The sequence below is a fragment of the Thamnophis sirtalis genome, unplaced genomic scaffold (genome assembly GCF_051295495.1).
Source record: "Thamnophis sirtalis isolate CommonGarterSnake01/CBP01778 unplaced genomic scaffold, rThaSir2_p1.2 scaffold_3, whole genome shotgun sequence".
Classification (NCBI taxonomy): domain Eukaryota; kingdom Metazoa; phylum Chordata; class Lepidosauria; order Squamata; family Natricidae; genus Thamnophis; species Thamnophis sirtalis.
The window spans coordinates 81,024,110-81,047,645 of record NW_028261383.1 but is presented as its reverse complement, the minus strand read 5'-3'; the positions used below and the strand labels follow the sequence as shown (position 1 = coordinate 81,047,645).

The window sequence follows — 23,536 nt, the reverse complement described above, 5'->3', positions numbered from 1 at the left end:
CTCAACCTGTGGGTCAGGACCCCTTTGGGGGTCGAATGGCCCTTTCACAGGGGTCGCCTAAGACCATTGGAAAACACATATTTTAAAAAAATACGGAAAACAAAATAATTTTATGGTTGGGGGTCACCACAACATGAGGAACTGTATTAAAGGGTCACGGCATTGGAAAGTTGAGACCCACTGGACTAAAAGATCCCTTTCAATTCTGTTATACTAGGCCATTTTAAACTTGGTAGATGTGGATCTCTGTTCATATGTGTTAAAAAATATATATGAATTTGGAAGCAAATCCTAATGCTAATTGGAACTCACTCTATTGTTTCAACAGGAAGCATGGATTCCCCAAAGCCCCTGTCCCACACAACTGAACAAAAATGTGTATCTGCCTTGTGGGTTTATGTGTTCAAACCAAACCATGCCATGCCTTCCACCACCAACTGAAACCCATATACCCCACAATAAAAACTGAGGACTTAATCAGTAGTGTATTTTACATTTTACAGAGACTGAAAATTACAAACTATATACAGGCAGCATCACCACTAGCCACACAGTTGTAGTTGCCATTGGAGCAGCCATTGGCAGTTGTTTCACGACATAGAGCAACACCGTACAATAGCTTGGTACAGCAAGTAAGTAATACTGGCACTCTGCTGCCCAGCCAGCATGGGCAGTTAGTGAAAGTCGGCCAGAACATTTGGAGCATACATGTCGATTCCTGAAGACAGCCTGAGAGTCCCAAGAGCTTGATGGGGTCTAGTCAGGCTTCAATCTAGACCAAGGGGACAAGTCTGTGAGATCATGATACTACGACAGATATCTAACAGGAAAGGCCTGGCTTCATGGCAAAAAACATACAATTGAGGGCTGGGCTTCTCATGGAGTAGATCACAGGTCAGATTTCCCAGCAGCAGCTGATGATGATGATGAAGAAGAAGAAGTTGGTATTTGCAGTGGTGAAGAAGGAGAAACCTGGGGTTGTGACTGCACCTGGGATTGACACTGAGAGGGGTCGGACTTTGCTGCCTTGAGGGTGCAATTCTCAGGGCTGGATGAGGAATGGCTTGTGCAGGTGACACCACCTTGTTGAGGCACCTGAAGGAAATCGGGCAGTATTAGATCCTCCTTGGACAGTAGCCCACGCTGGTCATTGACCCTCAAGCTGTGTGCACGATTCAGCAGTTCCATTAGCCCTGAGGGAGAAAAAATACTTCAATGCATCTAAAATCCTAATACCATGGTGTGTGTGTGTGAATACTCTCCGGATGTGTTGATCTGCAACTTAATCATTTCTCATGAACCAGACTGATGGGACTTGGATTGAACAACATCTGGAGAGCCACATAAGACCCAGCCATTCCTCATACAGTCATTCTACAAGTAGCAATATTTCACTCTTTCAACTTGCTTGCATTAATTATATAGTGATGGTTTCTCTAAAGGAGTCTTGAAGAGGATGCTAAAACTCTCACAGAGCTCTTGGACTCTTAAAGAAGATACTATAAATCCCAGATACCCTTGGTATAGCTATTGCAACTTGATTTGCAAATTGTGGAGCTGGCCAGCCCTCTACATGAAAGGGGGCATCAGTTGCAAGGGGGGGGGAGAGACATTGGAGATGCAATACCAACAACACAGGCTTGCAAATTCACTTATGTACCCAGCCACTGAGACCAGTGATAGAGCCTATATTCATGATCCAGCAGGCCCTTGCATAATTTTTGTTATGTAATTATATTTAATCCACCCACGTCTTGCTGTATTGCCTTGCTATGGCAAGGAAGCGTTCCTGGGAAGCATGAGCAAAGAGTATTGGGAATGTATGGAGTATAAACTCCCAGCAGGGTCACCCATGGCATGAAGGTCATCCCAGGTAAAACTAGCAGACACCTTTATTGGGGGGGGGGGGCAGAAATATTGAAAGATACTGGAGGCAGATGATTACTTTAGTAGACATCCATTCATATTATATGAGACAATTCAATGGTAAATCTCTGCTGTGTTTTACCAAGAAGAACACATGGATATAACATACAAAATTGAAGTGTTGGACGATGGCCCCTCAGGGCAGATAGCACTCAACATCATATTGTGGAAAGGCTGCTAATCTTTCAGAATACTAATTGTATTTATGGTGTGGCTAGAGTAAAACCCTTTGAGACATCTTGTATGTTCACTTTACGATATAGGTATGAAAATCCAAAGTTGCAAGGGCAGAGGTAGTGGGAACATGGTACATAAGATGCATAAACTTGGGAAAGCTCAACACATTGAAAGATGAAATGAAACAACTACAAATTCCAAGTATCTTTGGAATCAATGAATTCGGATGTTGAGATTGATGCTTTCAGTCAGAAGATCATACAGCTTACTTTATAGGACATGAAAAACAAAAAAGGAGCCACATACTACAGGTAGTCTTCAATTATGGATGGCAGTTGGAAGCGGAATTTGCTGTTGCTTACTGGCACGAGTATAAAGTGTGACATCATCTAACCGCTTTGCTTAGCAAGGGCAATTCCAGCACTCCCAGTTGCCATTGCTAAGTGAATCACCACAGGTTGTTCAGCAAGGATGCCACGTGGTCACCATTTGAGACCTCCTGCCAGCCTCCCCGTTGACATTGTGTGTTGGAAGCCAACAAAGAAGATTGTAAATGATAAACGTGTGATTGTGGGATGGTGTGATGGCTCCAAAGATCACTTACTAAGTATCATTCGTTCTGTGCTATTGCAAATTCAGAAAGTTGATGAATGAGTCGTTGTTAACTAAGGATGACCTGTACTTGATAATAACGTAGTCAACAATCGAATAATATCAACTAGACTTTCTAAGCAGCTCTTTAATGTGACAATTATTATTTACTCTCCAACCACTGATGCAGATGAAAAGGAGATTCATGAGTTTGATGATCAAGATCAGTCTGAAATCAACAGGACATGCAAGCAAGATGGGCTGCTTGTGATTGGAAAGTGGAAGGCCAGAATTAGAAATAATTATGAAAATGTTAGCGTGTATGGCTCAGGAAACCGAAAATAAATAGGGGTATGACCTATCAATTTCTGCCACTTCCATGATGTCTTCATTGCCAACACAGTCCTCAAACGATCAAAATGACACTTCTACACCCAGACCTCACCAGATGGACAACATAGAAATCAAATAGACTGTATTATTGCTAAAAGATGGAGGAGATGCTCGGTTATAAATCTAATAAATAAATTCCAAAACATCCCTGTTCTTTTTTAAATGTTAACTGTTTGGATTGTTTTGTTTTAGTTGTTTTATGATTGTTTGTCACACAGAATCTCTTGCTTGAGAAGGGCAGCCAGAACATGGTGAAACAGACTGGTTCCAGGTAGGCAAAGCGTGAAGAAGACTATATACCCTTTCCTTATCTATTCAACATATATCTCAGTGTATATTAAAACTGGAGAAAGAAGCAGCAATAGCCTGCACTATGCTGATGACATTACTCTGATAGCCAAAAATGCAAAGAATTTGCAAACTCTAGGAAGAAAAATCAAGAGCACAGTGGAAAATGGGACTAAGACTAAATACAGTACAAAGAAGACCAAACTAATCAACCTTAGAACTGACAATGAAGATGCAATATTGAATGGTAGATATCTTATGCTTTTTAGGATTGACTTATCAACACCAAAGGAGTAAGCAGTCAAAAAAATACAGTACGCCACAAATTAGCACTTAGTAAAACAGCCATGCAGGCCTTAGAAAAATTATTCAGATGCTGTGATGTGTCAGTAGTTACAAAGTGCAGACCAGTGCAGGCAATGGCATTGCCCATGACCCTTTATGGCAAGAAAAGTTGGACTTTGAAAAAGCAGAATAGAAAGAATATTGACAGTTCTGAAATTTGATGTTGGAGAATACTGTAACGTGGACAACCCCTCCCCCCCGAAGACCCCCAAATAAATGGACATAAAAAAAAGCAATCCAGAGCTTTCACTTGAAGTACAATAACCAGGCTTAAATTATCCTAGTTAGGACACATTGTGCAAAGACCTTAATCTCTGGAGAAGACTCTAATGCTTGGAAAGGTAGCAAGAAAGAGAAGAGCACGACCAACAGCGCGATGGATAGACTCAGTTATACTGGTGATAAGTTCTCCATTGGAAGACCCGAAGGACCAATTTTTCTCATGGAGAAAAACTATTGATATGGTTGCTAAGATTTGACACTGACTTGATGGCACATAATTGATCATATTTAACAAATGTTGAATATTAAAATGTGGGGAGTGCTAACTTGTATGCCAACAGTGCCTTTGGGACAGGAAATGATAAATTTAGTGTCAATGCAGTTTAATCTGTATGACACTTCCAGTTTTCTTTCCATTTCTTCCCTGTTTTTCCACCCATCTATTTCTCAGTAGGCAGTGTGATGTAGTGGTTAGTGTTTAACTGGAATGAGAGAGATGTAGGTTTAAATTCCAATTTAAATTCCCAAACTGCTATGAGCAGATTCCCTCTGTTCTTGCTTTCCAAACTAAAGGGCTCCACAGCTCTACACTTTGCTAATTTGCTGCCAGAAACTATAATTTATAAAGGTATAGCCAAATTAGCATTGCTTGGTTCGGCTTAATTTCCTAGAATTACTAATCTTCTAGAGCAGTGTTTCTCAACCTTGGTGACTTGAAGTCCACAGGACTTCAAGTCACCAAGGTTGAGAAACACTGTTCTAGAGAGCCAGTGTGGTATAGTGGTTAAGACATTAGACTACAAACTGGGAGATTCTGAGTTCCAGTCCTGCCATAGGCTCAAAACTAGCTGACCTTAGGCCAGTCATTCTCCCTCAACTTTGGGAAGCAGGCAATGGCAAGCCACAAGCCACTTCTGGAGAAAAAAACTTACCAAGAATATTGCTGAGGCCAGGCCCAGGCCCAGGAGTTAACACTGATTCAAAAGATATGCACACACACACATACACACATACACACACACACACAAGCATGCACACACACACACACACACACACACACCTTAATTTATAAGCAGCATCCCCTTGACCTCCTTAATTTTATTAGGTTGCAAGCAGAGACAGAGATGATTTACCTTCCATATCATATGTGTGGCGGTTCTGGTTACCCTTGATGGCTTTGTTAAAAGGACAGGACATTGCTGAAAATGGATCACTTTCAGACTGGGTCTCCAGAGTACTTTCATCCTAGAACCACAGTGGGAAAAAGTCAGCCTCAGAAAATGATCCATTTCTACATAGGTGACAACTATAACCTAGGCATAGCATATCACAAAGGGAATAGTAACATCATTCCTAGCCTGTGACCATTCACAATAAATGTATGGCACCCACATTATGAGAAAAAATAAAATAAAACAATTATCTGCACATTCATCATTATCACTATCAGGAAGAATGCTAGAGACGGAATAAAAAAAGTGTTGTATGCAGTGATGCATTTTAAAAGTTATGGAAGAATCAAGATTCCCCTTGAAGCATGAAGCAACTCTATAAGGTGTGTTAATGCTTTCATGATCATTGCTCACCTCAAACTGCTCGGAAGTAGCATCTGCTACCATGACAGGTTTCACTTCTGCAATAAAAGAGATGGATGTTAGAATTTCTGGTGGAAAGATAGCTGTTTTATGTGGCTGCATGAGAGATGCTGAACTATGCCTTAAAGGACAGCACCAGTCAGCAGAAGGAAATACTGTGAAATACATAACCAAGTCTAGGAAAATTGTGAGTACTAAGGGGCAGGAAATAAAAGTGGAGTTACCGTTTTTATTCCTCCAAGGCCCCCTTGTAAGAACCCATTCAGCAGGTCTACCATATTCCATCACATTTTCTCTTCCTTCCGTTCAGCTTTGATAAACACACATTTTATAAACTATCTTGTTTTCTATTAGGTAAGCAGATGACATCTTCTGTGGTCCACCATGTGTGACTGGGGGTTATTAATTGAAGTGAACGTGGAAGAGGGAAGAGGATGGAGGAGGAGGAGAACCGGACCCAATAGAGCAGGGAGTCAGGGAATACTACAGGCCCTCTCTCCTAAGGATGTCCATCTGGCAGGACCAAAAAGAAGGGCCTTCTCCATGGTGGTTCCCTCCCTGTGGAACATTATCCCTGCAAAAGTAAGGCTGGCCCCGATTTTGACATTCTTTCACAAGGTCCTGAAGATATGATTCTGCCCATGAGCCTGGGGACCCAATATGGAGACCATCAAGTGGTTTGATTGTTGTGACCAATAGGCTGGGGGGTGGGGTTATTGCTTCTTGTATTGTTTTTGTAATGGGATTTACAGTATGCTTGCATGCTGCTGACTGGAATTACTGAGAGTGAATTGGGCAGCCATATAAATTTTCTTAAATAAACAAATGATAAGATTTTTTTCTTTCCACATTCTTTATGGCAAACATCCCAGCAGATGTATGCCGCACATGGGAAAGATGCTTTATGTGCTTAAAGCAGCTGACCTACTTATGTTAAGCGGTCTATACCTACTCTTCTCCAGAGGTACACTGCATCCAACACTGAGCAGGTTAATAGGGTAAAATGCACAATATTTGCATCACAACCACCACCCTGAGTCACTTTTTCAGGGTGAAATGGGCAGCAAATAAATTCAATAAATTAATTAATGAATTAAATTGCAACCATTGTGTATGGTGAATAAATAAGAGCATCGATTCACTAGCACTGATGGGAAAGAAAAAGGTAAAGAGAATATGTAGTCATCTCTTCTTGGGGACCCTCTTCAAATAATTCTCCCTAGGGGAAAAGAGTTCTGTCTGCAGTAGAATTAATCAGGCTTAGGGGTTACAATCGTGCATAGATAACTATGTTCCTTTGAGCATCACATACCTGCATCTGAATCCAGAACAAGCTTCTGAGCGGCCACTGCACTAACTTTCTCTTCCAACTTCAAAATTTGGAGTCCCCCAGACTGCAGGGAGAGAACAAAGTTAACAGAGGGGGGGAAAGGCCAGAATTGCCCAGGGGGAGGGAGAAGAACAGACCCTCCCAGAAATGGGTGGCCCAAACAGTAGTGTAAATACACCCTGCTACAGTGGGCATTGCTTTGCAACAGAAGATCTACAAGGAAATGGCACGCCATTAAAAAGCATGGGCCCAGAGAACCATGGGCATTTTCTTCTAACCCACAGAACAAAACAGAAACCTACCAAGAACATCAGTCTAGCTAGCTGCCTTTTTAGCTTCATAGCTCTTACTCCTGATAAATCGCCTTGTGGCGAGATGGGCAGCAGATACATTTAATAAATAAATAAAGTGGAAGCAGTGTCTCTAGTGCAGACCGAGAATTGCAGAGTGCAACTGGGAGCAAGCTGAACATTCAGAAGTAAGCAGCCATGTTATATTGACAAATCCCAGCTTAGTCAAACACTACAGCTAGTCCTCGACTTACAACAGTTCATTTAGTGACCATTTGAAGTTACAATAGTATTGAAAAAAGTGACATGACTATTTTTCACACTTTCAATCATTGTAGCATGTGGTCAAAATTCAAATGCTTGGCAACTGGCTCATATTTTGCAGTTTCCCAAGTCCATGTGATCACCCTTTTGCGATCTTCTGACAAGCACAGTCAATGGAGAAGCCAGATTCACCTGTCAGTGAGGTTATTAACAACTGCAGTGATTCATTTAAACAACCTTGGCAAGAAAAATCGTAAAATGGGGCAAAATTCACTTAACTGCCTTGCTTAGCAACAGAAATTTGGGCTCAATTGTGTTGTGAATCTAGGACTACCTATATTTACCCGTCTTATTTCATGATAGCTCTTACCCGTTTGAGTGACACTTGTCTAATATCAAGACTGTATTTCTCCAAGATAGGCTGCAATGCTTCTTGCAAGGTTTTAGTTGATTTTGCCAGAATGCGGACTGTCTTATTGAGAGGTGTAATGTGCAGCCTGTAAAAAAAAAAAGGATCAGGTTGAGGACAAATCATACTGGGAGAAAAGTTTATCTATGTGATTGCTAAGAGTCCACATCAACTTGAATGCGCAAAGTGAAAAAGACACTATAAATATATGAAATGGGTATAACACATTACATAAGTCATAACCAAATTGCAGCCATCTTTTGCATCTCTTCAATCCTTCCTGAATTCTACGGGCCTATTTACTGATCATGGTAAATACAAAGGACAATGAGAAAGCAGCTTAGGAAAGGGGCAGAATATATCTCTATATGAATGCAACAGGAAGAAAAACGTTCATATAACTATAGATCCACTGAAATGAATTATGAGCTCTGAATTATTTATAGTGGCATTTATGACATTGATGCTAAAATGGTCACATACCCAGGGAGAAATAGCATCTCATAGAGTAGCATAGATGGTGACTTTATGTGCTGTTACCTTTCAACCACTAAAGGCTTTTTCTAATTTGCACACAACCAAAAAATATAGCAATACCTACAGCACATAGACTTATACACTGTTTCACAGTGCTTTACAGCACTCTCTGAGTGGTTTACAGAGTCAGCATATTGCCCCCAACAATCTGGGTTCTTCTTTTACCAAACTCAGAAGGATGAAAAGATTAGTCAACCTAGAGCCAGTCAGAATCAAACTGCTGGTGTGTAGCACAATTAGCCTGCAATACTACATACTAACCACTGCGTCACCACGGCTATTATAAACATAAACATCTCTTGGTGTGGGTCTTCACCCCATGTTTGAGACATCTGAAGTTATTCTTACCTGAGATGCCTATTGGCCACGTGAAGTTGGTGAGGGCACAACCCTTCCCTCCAGACCCCAAGCACTCTTCTGTACCACTATTCTCCTCCCTGGTTTTCCTTGTGAAAATTGTTGAGAGGTGGCTGGTTTTATCTATTTACTTAATTTCTATGCCACCCATCTCATTAATGCAACAGACTCTAGATGGCTTTAAGTTTTAAAAGGACTGCATTTTCTTAGTTGTGAAACCAAGCTTCATTCCTATGTGCCTCAATAGCAATAGCAATAGCAGTTAGACTTATATACCGCTTCATAGGGCTTTCAGCCCTCTCTAAGCGGTTTACAGAGTCAGCATATTGCCCCCCAACAATCCGGATCCTCATTTTACCCACCTCGGAAGGGTGGAAGGCTGAGTCAACCCTGAGCCGGTGAGATTTGAACAGCCGAACTGCAGTCAGCTGAAATAGCCTGCAGTGCTGCATTTAACCACTGCGCCACCTCGGCTCTTTCAGCAAATCCGTTTGCTGTTCCATGGACTTGGAAGTTGGAGAACAGACCCCTACTCTCCTGGTCTGCCCGGCACAGTAAAGAAGAGAGACTGGCCAAGGCATCTGCGTTATCCCAAAAAAACCCATCCCAATGCCAGCCTCACATTCCTTCTTGTGACTGATGGATGGATTCCTTCAGACTTCAACGAGTGGGAGGGCACCATAATCTGTGTGATTAAGCAACCACTTTGCTTAACATGCGTTGCGCACCCGAAATCAGGGCATTATTTTTTGTTGGCAAGCCAAAACAGAAATAATAACTGTGTGATAGAGATTGGCAAAGGAAATGGAAAATTTTATGCTAGGGATACAGGGTGGGGTTGGTTTTGATTGTTGTTGTTTTTGCCAATTCAAGATCAAGTGAATAACACTTTAATTCAGCACTGAGAGAAGACTCTACTTACTCAACTATCAGTACCAACATGAAGACTGCACAACTTAAGATCACTTTTAGTTCAACCACATACAGTCAATAATGAGTACTATTGAACTGCTGTATTCATGCCCCCGAAACAGCAAAAGAATTGTTTTCATCTGTGTTGTAAAAACAAATAGGTCACTCTTCTGGGGCAGGAATCTCAGCCTGTAATTAAGAAAGATGAAGGAAAGCAAAGCCAGAACAGAAGGAGTCTTCACTTTTCAGAAATCACACTCACTCAAAGTTGATCCTGGTCTCCAGCTTTACCTCCTGGTCCATCAATACTAAACTGTCCTGGTTCAACGCCAGCGGCTTCTGTGAAAAGCCAAAGAAATGCGGAAATATCGATACAGTGCAAAGAAAGAACACTCACGTAGGAATGTGCATAGAAATGCTTGCTAATGTATGATTCTACATCACCCACAGATTAATTCATGGCAGCCAGCCTTGACTTAGACCATTTAACAACCATTTGGAGTTACAAGCGTGATGGAAAAAGTGACAACTGGTTCTTGCACTTATAGCATCCCTCCGGTTGCACGATCAAAATTTGGACACTTAACAATCAGCATGTATTTATGATGGCTGAAGTGACCCTGGATGACACAATTACCATTTATGTCTTTCCCAACAAAGTCAATGAGGACATCTGGATTCACTTAATGACCGTGTGATTCATTTAACGGCCATGGCAAAAATAAAGGTTGCAAAATTGTGGAAACTCATTTCATAACTGCATTTCTTAGCAATGGATATTCTGGTCTTAATTGTAGTTATAAGTCAAGGACTATTGATATGAAATTATTAAGGTCAGTGATGCAATTCTGGGAAAATAGCTTTTAAGAAATCTGCAAATAATACTGGGGAGAGATATTTTTAATTGTGGTAGGAATGAAAATGTTTCTAAACAAAGGAATAGATAAAATATTATTAATCAGGAATATTTTGATACTAATATTCTTTGAAAATTGAAATTGCTTCTTGATTTCACCCAATATATGCACATTCTGTAATCATTCATGAACTAAAAATTACTTGCCCAATATAAATATGCCTTGGAAAAACTTAATGTACAATCAGGTTGGATATATTAACTATAAGTATGGATAGGTATATTTTTCTCTAACCCTTTCAAAGAGGAAAAACAATAAAGCTGTATGAATCTAAAAAATGCTGAAACTATATCCCAATTTAAGCCTAGACATAAGATACTTTCTACAATGAACTCAATTTCATTTGAAGAATATTTATTTATTTGGCTTGTTAACAATATGTGCTACATGGATAGATACATAGAGAATATAATTACTATCTCTAGTTAAAAGGGACACCAGTGACCTATTTTCATAAGCCAACCAGGCAATTAGAAGCTATAGAAGATAGAAATAAAGGTTACATAATATATATATAATAAAACACCCTAGTACTCCCAACCGGCATGGCCAATGGTGAAGCATACTAGAAGTTGTGATGGACAATCTCTGAGGGCCGATATTCCTTGGCCCTACTGCATAGGACTAAGAAATAAAATTTCAGGGAAAGCTCAGCCAAACAACAGTGGACTCTCAATCCAACAGAGAATTACCCAAATTTACACTCAAAGCCCAATTTCTTCTCAATTAAATTAGATAAGTAGATAAACATTGCATGTGGAGGTTACAAGTAAATTGGCTTAAACTGAATTTGTAAGCACAGTAGATTTTCTGTTTACAACTTCTGAATTCACAGCTTTAATTATAATGTCACCATGGTATATATTGAGAGAGATTGCAGACGCTCCCATCTAAACCTTACCTAGAGAAATCCCTTTCTTTTAGGTTTCTAAAGTACTATTCTTCCAGTAATGTTTCCTTTTTGCCTGAAACAAATTGGACCTACCTTTTCATTTCCCATTAGGTAGATCTTTACATCAGGTAAATTGAGACCGCGACGCTGACAAACTCCAGCCAGCATCTCCTGGATAGAGAGTCCAGAGCGTACTGGAGCCAGTGATGCAGTCCCATCAGGCAGATAAATGCAACAATATTTCATGGGATGGTTCTGACTGTCAGATTCTGAGCCTGTCAGACTCTTCCTGTGGGTCTGTAGAGAAGAGAACCTATCACATTCAGTTCCATTTGCTAACCTACTACAACCTTAACCTGAAAGTGTAGTCTCCACAACAGACAATGACTTGAGATCAAAGATCATTAATATTGTATATCTATCAATGCATGCACTTATGGAAGGTGTGAGCTTGGTGAGGGACTTTTAGCCAAACCTGCACTTTAAATAATTATATGACACCACCCCCCTTCCTATGCAGTTGGAAGACCCAAAAGACCAAGTTAGGAGCAGATTATTGTGGAGAAAATCTATATATATGGTTGCTAAGAGCTGACAATGATTTGATGGCACATAATCAATCAAAACTCTTCTCTCAATTGCTTTCTCTACAGAGTGAGAGAATGATATAATAGTAGGACTTGGGGCCACAGTAAAGATGGAGTTTTAAAGAAAATTCCTTTATGGTTTTTTGGCGATTTGAAGCTACATGGTGAAGAAAACGTGCACATCAAGAAGAACATCTAGTATTATAGAAACCCTGATGTATCAAAAGCAATGGTCCAGATATTCCCACTTTATATAGTGTGACAGATAACATTGCTTGAAGGAACTCAATAAGCATGAACTATTTCCTATTATTCCTCAGCAATTAGAAATACTGAAAACAATATTGGGAGCTCTTGTACCAGCCAGCATATATAATTCCTTTATAAAACCATGGAAGCCAGCAGCTGGCACTGAATCTTGAGGCAGTGAATCTCATGGTAATTACACTTTATGCAAATATGCACATTTTCCCATTTTGAGAACAGAATTGAAATGTTCCTTTCTTTCCACCAGCAGTTTGAAGTAATTCAGCCAGAATTCTGCCAAATCAACATACTGTGTCACTTGCTGTAAAACCATGGATCTGTCAGATAATCTGTTTATTAGACAGTGGGAAGCATTTGGTTTCAGCTTCAAGAGGTGTACCTCTCTGTGGGCAAACTTATTTCAATGAGCTATCATGTAGAATGTTTTAGGCTTTATTTGCATGGTACACATGATTCAAAAAAATAACCACCCACTACCAAGGAGCAAAAGACTTCGACTGTATAGGGCTGTACCTGGCATCTCTGGCCCTTCCAGAGACCGTTATGGATTTGTCTCACAATGTAAAATTAATATATTTGGAAAACAAAGTTAGCATCTTTCTTGCACCAAAATGTGTTTGTGCTTTTTTAAAAAAACTGGAACAAAGGTAGAACTTAACTCTTTTTCTTTCTCAAATTATAGTATATGGATAACCTGTTGTCCACCATTCCTTCTGGGGCTCAGAGAAGAAACAGTAAGCAAGCAGCAAAAAAATCAGTGGCAAAAACAGGAGTTGTGACCATAGAATTGCCTCTTTCACTTGCCCCATTGGGGTGGGAGGGAAACAAGCGGTGTGAGTGGGTAACAGAATAAATTGCTAACAAAGAATGATGGAGTGGGACCTGCAGGAATAACACCTGATAAGCATGTTCCTGCTCAGTCACCTACCTTTTGCCATCTGACACTGTGACAGCCCTACCACTGCTTTATCCTTCTTCTTTGCCTGCCTGGAGAATGGATTTGTAGATATCTACATGGCTATGATAACAGCAGAAGCATCCAAGCCCAGGTTGACCAAATTCCTGCCACTGCTCCCAACTCCTTCCATTCATTGGGGCCTTGACTGTAGAAAACTGGGGAGAGAGAGCCAGGAAGATTTCCCCTCATAATAGGAGCACAGTCTATTGGGCAATGGGCCAGAATGCACAAAACATGCTAGAAACATGGGAGGCTGTACTGTATGTGGGTCTGTGTGTACATGCACAAAGAAATTTGATGATGGGAAGAGCAACAGTAGCTCAGGGCAGAATATTGACTGAATGATGACAACCTGCTATTAGTCAACTGGAAGGAACACTGACTGATTTATGGTGATCTCAATGTCCCCTTCAGTATTTCAAGGTCATCAATCAATGGCTGTCTTCCCAATGATGTGGAGGGATTTGGTTGGGAAACAGAGCGGGAAGATGCTGTGTCAAAGAGCACAAAGTGGCTTCCATTATGTAGCCCTAACATTAGCCAAACTCCACTGTCCCTACTAAGCACATTGTCTTGGGTGGGGTTTTTTTTTTGCTAGTGGTATTCTCCTCTGGATAATTTCATTCTCCACTTTTATTTTATCGGCCATGATGCTCAGGAGAAGGGCTGCTTTCCTACCAACTGGGACTCCCCCTGGCATTCTAAACAACAACTTTTCAACAGTTTCAAGGTAGGGCAACCTTGAGAGAGGCTGAGAGAGGGGATACAGCCATGAAAATACCAGCATGCTCTCAGCAGCAATTGCAGAGATCTCTACTTTGTAGAGAACTCCTCCACACAGCACAGTCATAGCCTATTATAGATAGAGTGTGGGGGCTGGGTAGAACCTATGATGTAACAGGCATGGCATACTGTTTAAGCAAGAGCCAAGCGCCCACATTGCAACAAACAGAGCAGAGAATATTTTCACAAGATGCAGCTCAAAATCTAGCTAAACACCACTCACCTCTGCCTGCAAGCCACTGGTTGCATAAGATAGGAAGCCCAGGTCCAGACTAGCTGAGGAATTCAAAGAGCCTTGGGAGTCACGCCAGGGGGATGGTCCCTCACCACCATTTCTCTCCTCTAGGACAGATAGTTAGCAAGGAGTTAAGACTTTGGAGAATACTTGGCCAATAATTAATCATTGTGTTCTGCCACCTCCTTCAACTGTATCCCTACTTTCAGCTCTAGACTCACCTCCCCAAGGACGATCCCTCCGGTCTCCTTTCCGAAAGGATCTCCGAGGACTCCTCCCGGCCAGGTTACCAGCTGCCTCCACTCCTAACGGCAGTGATTTCCCTGCCTTTAGTTTTGTTTTCTAAGAGAGAACCAGAGAGTGTAACAGCTCTAGATCTATCAGACTTGCTTAAGTGGCATTCCCAAATCCCTCCCGATCATACTGTCTTCTAAGCTGGAAGTAAAGGCTTCCCACCTTGCTATGTTCAGTAGGTGGGCTGCCAGAACTGGATCTCAGTTCTGGCAAGGGCTGCCCTTGGCTATCTGCCTTCGCACATGCTTGGTACAATGCAGACTTGACAAAACGTGCGTAGCTGTCAAATTTCATCAGGTTGAAAATCTGAAAGAAGCAAAGTTGAGTATCATTAGTGTCTCTAAAGCTTGGCACTTTGGTTACTTCATCCAACAGGAATCACGACATTCTGAATCAGAAATGTACTTAATTACTAATTGGGGATCAAATTCATATCTGCTAGATTTCTCATAGCTATATAATTTATTTATATTCCGCCTTTATTATTTCTTTACAATTGGCATGGCATATCAGCTAACGGACATGGATTGTTCTCACCTGAAGTTGCTGGACATGAAACATGTCAGGAGTGGGAGAGGACAACATCTCCTCACCAATCCACGCCTGTCTGTCAATGTTCACTGGGTTTACTGAATGACTCGACAGAAACTCATCATAGATCTTCCTAGCTTCCTGAGCCAGCTACAAAGAAAGTACACGAAGTGAGAATCACAAAATCACAATAACGAAGAACAGAAATATCCAGGCCAGCTGCAGTAATCAAAATGGCTTGTATTTTCTCCCCAAGTACATAATATAGGGAGAGAACCATCTGGGTGCTCTATTCATCTCATAGGTTAGTGTGCTTTCAATGGTTCTCAGCAAAAAATAAAGAAATATCAATGCTATTCGTTTGGGTGAAAAATTCAACAAGAGTTCCTTCCTTTCTTCCCTCTATCCATCTCCCCCATGCTTTAGATCAAAAAAAGGGCAGGATTTGTGCCCGTATGGATATGTCAATAAATTTGAAAAGCAGGGGGATAATAATCTATCTAAATCCAAGACCAGTTAAGTAGGATTTCCAATAACAAAAGGAAGAAAATTAATATTCTACACTGCATCCCACCAATGATAAGGAAAAGGGGAAAATGTAGCTAAAACCAACAAGGTTCAATAGTGAATATATCTTAAAGAATTTGGAGGGTTTTTTTGGTAAAGAATATTACTTCCCTAAATAACATATTAAATAATCATCACTCTCCTTTTGTCTTCCTCCTTCTCGTTATGCTTGCTGTTTATATAAAATTGTGTTCTATGCAGTTTGAGGCTGTGGGGCATTATATTATTCCTTGACACATTGCTGTCTCTTGTGAAATTAGGGAATTATAAATCATACACAGAATTTGGTTTTATGAGCCTTCATTTTATAGTATATTCCAAACCTCATAATAAGATAAAAAGTTGAATGTTCTGTAGAATTCAAATTAGGATCAAATGTATCACATACACTTATTTGAATTACATATATTTTCTTAGCACAAAGTAAGTCCACATAATGCAAAATTTGGCCTTCTTCTAGAAGAAGAATTCTTACCTTTTGGGTGCTATTAGCTGGTATCTGCTGAAATTGTTCACAGGCTTTCCAGAAATATACATTCTCAGCACTAAATTCCTTTTTCAGGAACTCCTGGAAAGAAAAGGATAATTCCCTATCTATTGCAACATTATTATAGTCCAGAACTCTAGAACAGACAAGGGGGAAATCAAAGGATTCAGGCAACATTAAGCAAAGCCAAATTATTAGCTTTGCCCAAAGTGCAAGATCACCATATACCGGTAAGTTGTATTGGGTAGCAAATAGCCATCAGTAAACAGCTCTACCCTCTAGCAAACCAGTAGAGAGGAAAGAAAATCTGTTTCAAGATTAAAAGGACTAGAGAGGAGAGATATGGCCACACAATTTCAGACTCGTATAACGCATATAGCTCTAAACAGCTCCAAATACATGCCATCTTAGAAGGGAAATAAAAATAAATAATAGTAAAAACGGAAGAATATGCAGTGAAAAACCAAAGGGAACAGAAAGGTGATATGGAACTCACAGTGAAGTATGCCACACCGAGCTTGTCCTGTAGCAGTGTCTCAAAGGACTCAGCCCAGCGGGCCACGGATTGCTCCAGGGAGGGAGGGACACTCTGAGTGCACGGCAAACTGTTCACACTGTTATTACTACCCCGGCTGCCAGAGCTGTTTAACTCTGTGAAGCAGAGAAAGGTTTCAAGTTTTTCAGATGCCTCATATCTGGGAAGGTGGTGTGAATTTGGGTCTGCCTAAAATGGCAATGATTGAAGTACCAGGGTAAGCCAAAACGTTTTTCTTTCTGAAACGGCCAACAGAGTGTCATCAGCTCACTTCATCTACAAAATCTATTCTTCATTCAGTATTGGTTATGGGAGAGTGACCCTGAGGTCTTCGCAAATGAGCGATTTCTCTTGCTGGAGTTGCTGTAGGCAGATGCTGTAGGCGGATAATCAATTTCCCATTGTTGGAAATCTGAGATTTTAAGCAGAATCTCCGGGAGGCAAGATGCCTTGTTTCCCATCGACCAGGGAACTGCTCAAAATCACCAGTTCCGCCTGCTAATAGCAGCAAGGCATTAGCATCTTGAAGGAACCATGGGGACAAAGGAAAAAATGACAAGGTACTCCATTTCTTCCAAAAACTGTTTGCAGATAGCTGATTTTCAACAGGTAACCCCATGATTTTGAACAGAACGATAGAGAGAAGGAAAATCTTATTCCTGTCCCTCCTGATGATATTGTGCAAAGGTCTGGTTTATTCCTATCACTGGTGATTTGTTCATTCTCATCAGCTCATTAGTGAAGAACAAATTTCTAGCTTAATAGCTTCCTAGTACTAATGGCAGTATAAAATCAGGGGTCTATTCCCCAGTCAAGCATCCTAGGATAGTTTGGTCAAACATTTGTTTTAATATCTAATCCCCTAAAAGTTGTTTTATGTAGTTCAAAGGGCCAACATTCAACTATGAGGTGATATAAAAGGTAATCCCCTATTACTGTGTTTATCAACCTCCAATATCAAGCATATCTCCAAGTAGCCAGCAAAATCCTGTGGCCATTATTACACACTGTCTCCAAAAGTCTAATAGCATTACCCAGTCACATGTCCCACCTACCTCCATCGGATACCGCCGGGCCCTGCAAAAGAAGGATGAGAACAGTCAGAGTACTTTGTCAGAGAGAGATTAATTCAAAAGAGGCATCACCTTTCTCCCCATTGTCATTATGATATTTACACCCAGGTTTTCTGCTTGTATAAGCATACCAACAAAACAAGATATATTTAAATTACAATAAAACAATATGATTAAAATGACACTCAAAATCAAGACAATTAAAATCAGTTAAAAGCCTGATAAAATAAAGTGTTTTTGTTATTTCCCAAAATACTGAACCAATGAAGGCCAAATTGTCCTCCCTCAAAGACAATTTTCAAAGGAGAAGAAGACCCCTTTCTGCCTACCAGATAGCAAACTTCCCACAGAAAGGATTCTTCACTCTTGTGTAGGGTTTCCTGCCTAGGCAGGGGGTTGGACTAGAAGATCTCCAAAGTGCCTTCCAACTCTGTTATTCTATTCTATTCTATTCTATTCTAAAAAGGACATTCCTGCTGATTGAAATAGCAAGAGATGTGGCCCCTCACTAAATCAGATCCCAAGTTACCTAAGAATAAAAGTAAACACCCTAAACTGTGCCCTGAAGGTGATTGGCACCTGCTGCAGAACCATCAATGTAAGCCTCCTGTCACCAACATAACCTGCTCTCCTTATTTTATTATTTTATTATGTATTGCATTTTGTTTATGTGGCTCGCTTTTTGCCAAGTAGGTAATGTAAAAAACCAGAAAATGAGAAAAAAATAACACATACAAATGCCTATAGTTCTGGGGTCAATCTCAATCTCACACATATTAGCATGTTCTGCTGGCTGTCACAGTATCCTGGCCCAATTCCTGAAGAAACTGAATTAACAGTTTGGATGCCACATTTTGCACCAGCAGCGGTATCTAAAATGCATGTAATAGCTTCTTGTCCAGTATCAGATAATCATACATGTTAGTTAGCTAGATAGAGATGCAAATATAGGATGACAATCTGTTCTCTCAAAGAACAGTCTGACTATACTCATTCCATCTCTTAGGTACACATTTCTAATAGGGAAATCTATGGTTTGGAAAGTCTTCTACAAGCAGTATTTTTTTTCTTTTATATTACAGATTTTCATTTGAAAGAGAATCCATCAGAATTTGACAGACTATGGCCAGAATTACAGTTCCACTTAATACAAGGATTAAAAAAACCTGTATGTCGACGGCTGTACTCTATTACTTTGAGAACAAACTATACATGTATGAGTGAAGGGGGAGAGCGCTACATTTTTCTTTAGGTATTCCTTCCAAAATGCTCCGCTTTCTTCCCAGCATGCAACTACCGAAAGAACATATCAGTTTTGCCAAAGCAATAGGTTGCAGATTACAATCTATTTAAAGAAATCATAATGAACATCTTTTTTCCCAGTTGCATATATTTCATGGAAGATAGATGATAGCTGCAGGAAAATATTATGAAGAGCTGCCAAAACTATAAAGACTGGGGTTTGTGGTGGTGGTGGTGGGGGTCATTTGGAAGATACTGTAGCACTGGGAGAGTTCCTTGTCCCTAATTAAAATTAAAATATAAAAATTATTTAAATTGAGGAGAAAAAGGGTTTAACAATTGAGATGACACTAAAAAGCCAAAAAATAGTTTCTTTTATTTCTCTCATCTTGAAATATTGCCAGAGAAAGGTTTTTTTGATGGGAAATTGATAGTAGTTTGATTGTTAAATGTCTATTTGAAAGTTATTTTTATTTCTGATGATGAGTAGGCATTGTCCCTATAATTTGCCTCATTATAAATTAAATGTTAGAAAATTATTTCTAATTATTTCTTAATTGGTTTATTTCTTTACTTGTACCAGGATTACGGAAAGTTTCTTTCCTGTTGCTTTTGTTGTGCTTATTTCCTTACAAGAGAAATTTTTCAAATGTCCTCCAGCAGTCATTTCTTTAGAATTAGTCCTTTGGTTGTTGTTTTTAAAATATGCATTTCAGAGATAAATTCATCACTTGTTTTTTTGACAGTTTTCTCCTTTACAATCTGAGGGTACAAGAGAATCATAAATGCTTGATTAGTTAAGGAAATATAAGAAGGTAGAAGGTGACCCCCTCATGCTGGAATTCCTGATTTTAACAAAACTAAAACTGGGTATAGTTAAACGTGTATCATAGACTTTGTTTTAAAGGGATTTTAATAGCACTCCATGGCCAGAGAACTTTAGGAAAAGGAGCTAAAAATAGTAGAACTGAAGAGAGTAGAAAAAGCTAAAGTGGTTTCTAATGGTTTGAAAACAAATAAGGACACGAGGAAAAAAGAAAAAGGAGAGGAGAGGAGACCAATCAGGAAAAAAAAATACAAATATGTAACTCTGAATTGTAGCGCTGATGTCAGGGATGCCACATAAGCTGAATTTAGAAAGGATACCAAGGGTTTCTTTGGGGAAGTTCAGAATAAAAGAATTGGCATGCCAGCCCCTGTGAGGTTATTCTGTTTTCTCCTAAAAAAAGGTTTGGGGGTCAAGTAGAGAGGGAATGGGGTCTCTTTTACTTGATGTGTTCAGATAAAACTAGATGACTTTAATTTTACATGTATTTCTGTTGTGGTCAGGATTTGGAATAAGTTAACTGCCAACATTGATATTACGTCAATTTAGGATGTAATATCTTTTCTTTTTTCATCATTTAAACTTTTCATTAACATAATCAGTTGCAGGTTTAATATATTTCCATTGATTATCATTTCTAATCTTTACAAAGCCTATCCTTTTATTATCATTTCCAGCAAGGATCCCGAACTTGCAATCCGTGTGCTTTATGTGACCTCCCCATCACTTTTTGTGCCCAGTGATAATCTTTTATTTGTAGACACTGATAAGGCTGCCAAGCAAGGCTAAGGTGCTGTGAAGATCCCAGGCTGGGCCGCAGGAAAACCCACTCCAGGCATAGGAGCATGGCAGTGACACATGCCTCCCAGCTGCCCCATGCAGTTGGCATTTCTTACACCATCCTTAGGGAAACTCCACCTGCTCTCATGCTCCATGAAAGAGGCTACATTTAAGGTGGCAGTGGGGACTCTGGGCAGGGGCCCTGGGGAGGGGGGCTCGCTTGACCAGAAGGGCTGGGAAGGTATGGTTGCCCAAGGGAGAGAACGAAGAAGCAGCTGGTTGCCTCTGACTGTCTGGCCATTAGGGTATTTTTCCCAGGCAAGGACAGCGAACAAAGAAGCAAGATCCCTCTGCTTGTGCAAAGGAAGAACAAAGGGCTCTGCCAGACAAGAAAAGGCAAGCTGAAAAAGACGGAGGCAAGAAGGGGGGAAGAGCAGGACTGTGGCAGCTCCAGGATGGCTTCCTTAGACTGTACAATCTGATCTTGAACAAAAGATTATATATCGGCGGAATATTAAAAGCCAACACAGGCATTCTCATTAATGAAAAAGACTACTAGTTAAGAGATAGAAGGAAATGGTGCTGTGGCACAGCTATTTCTCATGCAGATTTGTTTTATGGTAAAGTTGTTTTTCACTTAATATATTTATTTTTAATGGCATATGTGATACTACATCTTCGGTTTTTGACTAGAAATCAGTGTATAAAAAGGCTTCCGTGTTGGGCAAATGAAGTAATTCTCGTGTGGCACTTCTGAGGATTGGAATTTACGACTCCTGCTTTAAAGTGAACTGTCTCGTTTGCTATACTTTAATCATTCCGGATTATAATATACTGTTTTATTTTTTTAACGTTATACAATAACGTTTAACTGCTATTCCAATAGATTTTTCTTTATTTTGTTTTTGAGTAATCCTCTTTTACTGGTCACTGTCTATGTATTCCCATGGACAAATGGAAATAGAAGGAACATAGAATCATATTATGCAGAGAGTTACCCAAAACCTAGACTAGAGACATAGGTCCCCCACCCCTGACTCAGGATAAAAACATTCTGGTTTGTTACCAGTGTTGCTGACAGAATTTCGCAAGTTATCACGACTCCTAATAGTCAGATTTCTGTTGAGACATTTCTGGTTCTAAAATGATTAATGAAAGTTGCATAGATGGGACTAGTATCTAGATTGCAAAGGTTTGAATTGACAGTAAATAATAGTGAAGAAATGCAGAAAATACTAATCCCTTGTCGAAATCAAGTGGTCTTCCGGATTTCTGCAGCCCAAATAGGCTGCAGTAAGTAGGCCTAGTGGTTACGCTTGTCAATACCAAGGAATCCAAACTAGAATCTAAACAGTTATGCTTCCATCGAAACCCAAAAGCTGCCATTGCCAAAACTGGTCTAAATCTGTCTGAACGCTAATGATCATGGACAAACTATATTTCAGAACTTCTTATTTTGATCTCAGTCCACTAAATCTGTGCGCGGGCCAGAGAGATTTCTGTAAAGATAACCCTATGAAGACATTATTATTCGTGCTTCTTCCTATTTAGCAAAGCAGGAGGCAATACCGGACCATTTTCCAAATAGGAACCTGATTTCATGAGGTTAGAGTAATTTCTTTCTAAAAAGAGTCATCGCTGCACAAGGTTCCCCCCCCACACACACACAAGTCAACATAAGCTGCAGCAGCTTTTGTTGACAGCGAACGGCTCCTGCATTCCATGAGGTCGATACATCTAATCATTTCATTATATTCATTCCTTTTGTGTTTGTGGCTGCCAGTCATGCTCAGTTGTGCAACCTGATAACAGACTCATGCCTGCCCGTTCAGTTTCCACAGCCGATTGTGCAGTATAACCTGGCGGGTTTGAAAGGCACTGTGATTTCACAGCAACCCTTCAACGTGCAAAAACATGCCCCCAGCTACAGCAAAGCAACAGCTGCTCAGGTTTTACTTGGAAAGAGCCCTTCCTCTCTCAGATAGTTTACAAAGAAGAGGGCAAGATCACAAGGCAGAACCCACAAGAACATCCCAACCACCCTACCGCTGCAGTAGTGCGTAGAGCCGAGCTAAATCCCTCTCTCACCAAACTACCTACGGCTTTGGGGGGGCATGAAAACCAGGGAAGGTCACTTATGCTTCCCCCCCCCCGGAAGGAAAGAGCCCCCAAATGCCAGGATCAGATTTTAGGAAGGAGCCCTTTTCATCAGGAAGACAAGCCGCTCCTTTGCAGCTGCTGGCCTTGCCTTCCCCCAGTAGCAGCTGAAGTATGTTCACTCACCATTCGGCCATTTTGGACACCCAGATGTTTGGGTTTTCCCAGCATGCCTCTCCTGCAGTTGTCACAGGTAGACTTTAAAACCCAGGACCATCAGGCTGGGAGCAGCCCCTCCCTGAGGCTGCAGCCGGCCTTCAAAGCATCCCCGGCTGGGAGAGAAAGAAGGAGTGGAGCTGCTTGCCACGCTCACAGTGCAGCATTCACTACCTCTTTTCTCTACCACAGGAAGTGTCACCATGGAAACCAAAACCACAGCTCAAAATGGGGTTTGGAAGGGAGACACTCCTTCCTTATGAGCACAGCCCCACTGACACCTCCAGCCTAAAGCATTGAAAATAGTCCAAGGCTGCAGCCAAAGGCTCCTTAAAGGATCCCATGCTCTGATGAGGGACCGGGAGCATCTGTGACTGGAGCCAAGAATTTTTCTAGCATCCCCAGAAAAAGCCCTCAGGGGATGCAACGGACAAAGGCAAGCTCCAGCAGATACAGCTAAGGCGACAGACGAGCACAAAGTCAATTGGCTGACAGGCACTGTGGCATTCTCCAAAGTCAACACACTGCCATCCACCTAAAGATGACTGTTTCCTAGCATTCTTCAACAGCTGCAGCTATTATGCACACAGGACAGAATAACAGAATAACAGGA

The 23,536-nt window shown here is 40.6% G+C and overlaps 1 protein-coding gene across 2 annotated transcripts; it reads right to left on the bottom strand.

Moving 5' to 3' along the window:
* Positions 1–466: 466 nt before the first annotated feature.
* On the bottom strand, positions 467–23,091 carry RGS14 (regulator of G protein signaling 14). Of its 2 annotated transcripts, XM_087709313.1 has the most exons (16): positions 22,894–23,091; positions 17,745–17,766; positions 16,651–16,805; positions 16,143–16,235; positions 15,107–15,250; positions 14,732–14,875; positions 14,497–14,617; positions 14,264–14,382; positions 11,539–11,742; positions 9,899–9,975; positions 7,792–7,918; positions 6,850–6,931; positions 5,529–5,575; positions 5,076–5,187; positions 1,130–1,193; positions 467–1,022 (listed from the first exon to the last, which is right to left on the bottom strand). In XM_087709313.1, exons 1-16 carry the CDS (start codon positions 22,936–22,938, stop codon positions 896–898), a joined length of 1,683 nt encoding a protein of 560 aa, XP_087565439.1. In that variant the 5' UTR covers positions 22,939–23,091; the 3' UTR covers positions 467–895. The 2 variants fall into 2 exon arrangements, with proteins under 2 accessions (XP_087565439.1, XP_087565438.1); XM_087709312.1 differs by having other exon boundaries at positions 467–1,193; positions 22,894–23,088.
* Positions 23,092–23,536: the final 445 nt, after the last annotated feature.